This window comes from Plasmodium cynomolgi, chromosome 5 (assembly GCF_000321355.1).
Source record: "Plasmodium cynomolgi strain B DNA, chromosome 5, whole genome shotgun sequence".
Classification (NCBI taxonomy): Eukaryota; Apicomplexa; class Aconoidasida; order Haemosporida; family Plasmodiidae; genus Plasmodium; species Plasmodium cynomolgi.
In genome coordinates this window covers 493,977-497,384 of record NC_020398.1, presented here as the reverse complement: position 1 = coordinate 497,384, position 3,408 = coordinate 493,977, and the positions used below count along the sequence as shown (strand labels likewise).

Here is a 3,408-nt window from a genome sequence, read left to right as displayed (position 1 = left end):
AAATAGGGTAGGGAATTTAAAAAAAAAAAAAAAAAAAAGGCATCACGTGGGGAACAGTTTTCAAATGCCCCTATAAGAATATCAAAAGCGTTGCAAAAGAAACATCAAAATAAAATTATATTTTTTTCCTGCCTTTGGGAATCTGTTGAGGACAAATTAAGCAGCATGTTGCGAGTTAAACAAAGGACACGGTGGGGCAATGGAATTTTAAGCCATTGGGGGTGACACACGTAGCTAATAAATACGTATGTCCGCTTTTTTTAAAAAAAAATTTGGAAACACTTTAAAAACAAATTTTGGCAAAAGCGAACAACTCGCACAAATATGAGAAGAACGTGTGTATACACACTGGCATTTTGCGAATTGCCAAAAAGGGGGAGGGAAATAAATTGACAAAAAAAAAAAGGCCCCGCGCGAGGTTTTCTTGGCTCTGGCGAGCAGTTCGTGCGGCACCGGAAGGGGGGGTGGGGGATGTAAAGGAATAAGCGAATGGGCAAAAATGCCAGTGAACGGATAGGCAGAAAAATGGGCACATAAACAGACAGGTGGGCAGACAAACAGATAGGTGGGCAGATAAGCAGACACGTGGGCAGATATGCAGACACGGGCAGATAAGCAGACAAATGGACGAATACACAGATGGCCCGAGGGAGTCCCGCCGCTTATTTGCCATCTCGCCTCCCCCTGCGGCCGTCACAGCAACCACCGCACGAGGTACCGGTACACCAGTCGCAGCCAGCGGGGGTACCTCAAATTCAACTCGTTCATGTCGACAGAATTGGAGGACTCGTAAATGATGTCCAGCTCCTTCTGGAACTGGCGCTTCAAATTTTCATCGTTTGTTTTGATCACAAAGCTCATCTCCAAGTCTCTGTACGTTGCTCGGTAGCCGTAGTTGGAGCTCCCAATCACCGTTCCCCAGGGTAGGTCGCCCAAGTGTTGGGTCAGTGAGGTAGCATTATTGGCATCAAGCTGATGATCGCCATCGTGTTGATTATGGTCCATTTCTTCACTCTTTAACATATTTGCACGCACATTTTTTTTTTTTTTTTTCCTCCAAATTAGCTGACCTGTTCAGGCAATTTTGATCATTATTGAACAAACGGGGAGAGCTAGCTATTCCAAAAGGGGAATTTTTTTTTTTTCTGACTGTTCATAATTTTCGCTAGTGCACAGACTATTTGGAACATTTTCCATTTGGGGGTTTCTGCCTACATGGGGATCTTCACCAGAGGTACTGCTGCCAACTACTTCCCTCTCGAAGGAATCATCAATCAGCCACATCCCCTTGGAGTGGAAGGTCCAGGACGGCTTATGATATTCTAAATAAATATCTGTGCAGACCTTTTCCTTTTTCTTCAAAGGGTCTCTTCTATTTAAATTTTTAAAAACGCTTACAATATTTTTGGTGATGAATTCAACGCACATGTGCGCACTGACTGTGTAGCCAAGGGGTATGTAGTAGGAAATGCCTTTGGACTTAAAAAAACTGTTAGCTGCCGGGGACGCTGTAATAAAACGTATTTTGCCCTTCTTAAAGCAGAGATTGTCATATATATTTCTAAACAATTTTAAAAAAATTTCTGGGAAGTTCAAATACCCTGATGATATGATTAAACTCTGATCATATTTTTTTACATTCTTGAGCATGTTTTCCAGCATGCAGCTTTCGTCGTATATAGGGGGTGAGGAGAAACCGCTCTGCAGCGCCAGTTCCACGGTCAGAATGCTTTCGTTCTTGACGAACAGGGGGCTGAAGAAGTCTTCTCGATCGCTCGTGGAGGGATGGCTTCCGGGTACGTGACATCCACCTGAGTCTGCTTCCGACATCTGGCTTTGCACCCTCTCCTGGGTATGCCGCAAAATGTCCTCCCTGATCTGACCCAACACGAACTGTATCCGCCTGTAGTACTGCTCACGGAAGGTATGAGCGTCGACGAGAGGGTTCATCAAGTCACTTCCCCAGTGGACACTCGAATCGGCATTCACGCTGAACGACATATTCTGGATGCAATTCACAATTTTATGAACTGAGTCAGCTAATAATTTATTTTCAATCAAAATATATCTGTCCTGTCTGTTTCGAAGGTAGCTATCACTTAAGTTGGCCCCGGACAAAATCAAACGATCATCTCCGATAAACACCTTCATATGCATGACTCCAATGGCTTCATTGGCTCTGTAGGGTATGAGATTATACAACACTGCTCCTAGTAGGGGATTGTGGAACAAGCTAATATTTAGATCACCTGCATAGCTGAATAGGTCAGAGAGTACACTCACGGAGGATTCGTTCAGCTTTCCTTCTGGTCTTGTACCTCTTTGTTTGTCCAACAAAATATCTACTCTTAGATTTTTGATGTGCTTATTATTTTTGATGCTTACTATTAACTCTTTCTCCAGCTCGCCTATGCCTATGTATAGGCAGCTGATAACGATTCGATTTTTGGAGCTCCTGAACATGCCCTTCAGGGTGTCGAAGAATTCCGTGGGCATGAACAGGACCCGCGCCTTGGGTTCTGGGATTACGAACTTTAGCGTCATCTTGGGTTCTGCCTCGTGCGGGTGAGCGGCGCGGAGATGCGGTGCAGCAAGGCGGTGCAGCAAGGCGGTGCAGTAAAGCGGTGCAGTAAAGCGGTGCAGTAAAGCGGTGCAGCAAAGCGGTGCTGCGTATCTCGTGGCCTACTTCTTTACGTGTCCCTCGGTGTATCGCTTGACGTGCCGCTTTGGCGCGGATCCTCCGTGCTCTGTCCGGTTGTCTACTTCGAGCCCGTTCTCTGCTTCCGTTCGCGCTAAGTTGCACAGGGATGTGGGCACAAATCAGGGGTACTCGTAAAAGAACTCTCTATGTGTCACTGGGTCACCTACGGCGCAGTGGCTTCCGTTCGTGTCCACGTAAGTATATACATAAATACCCACTTCTCGAATCGTGAACACGTTCTTCAGTTTCTTCTCCTTCTGCACCGTTAACAAATACAAATGGGAGTATCCCCTAGCACCTGTACATATTTGCGCGGCTAAATCAGGTTAGGGTTAACGAGCGGGTGGGGAGGAGCAAAGGGGGGGGGCGACGATGCACATAAATGAGAAAGGTACATACGGTACGTGCAAACGTTTTGCGACAGGGCGAGTGCTAGATGAGTCTCTTCTTTGGCACGCTATGCTACCGAACGGGGAGAGAATTTTGCCCTCTTTTCGGCACCCCTTGGTCTTCCAAAAAAAAAAAGGACACTTTTAACAAAGAGGTTGTGTACTCACGTCAGGTGTGATATTAAGTGGAAAAAACTGCTATAATGAGAGGATAGTGATTGCCATGTACAAGCGGGTAGGCCTTTTCCTGACAGCTCATGCGACTGCAGGATGTACATACAAGCCTGTATAATAAGAACGTACAATCATACAGGTTCG

The 3,408-nt window shown here is 45.7% G+C and overlaps 1 protein-coding gene across 1 annotated transcript; it reads right to left on the bottom strand.

Moving 5' to 3' along the window:
* Positions 1-1,118: 1,118 nt before the first annotated feature.
* Positions 1,119-2,552, bottom strand: PCYB_052100 (phosphatidylglycerophosphate synthase; the record flags this gene model as incomplete). Its single annotated transcript, XM_004221091.1, has 1 exon — positions 1,119-2,552. A coding segment is annotated over exon 1 (1,425 nt), but the record flags the coding sequence as incomplete, so codon positions are not given.
* Between the last annotated feature and the right edge of the window lie 856 nt (positions 2,553-3,408).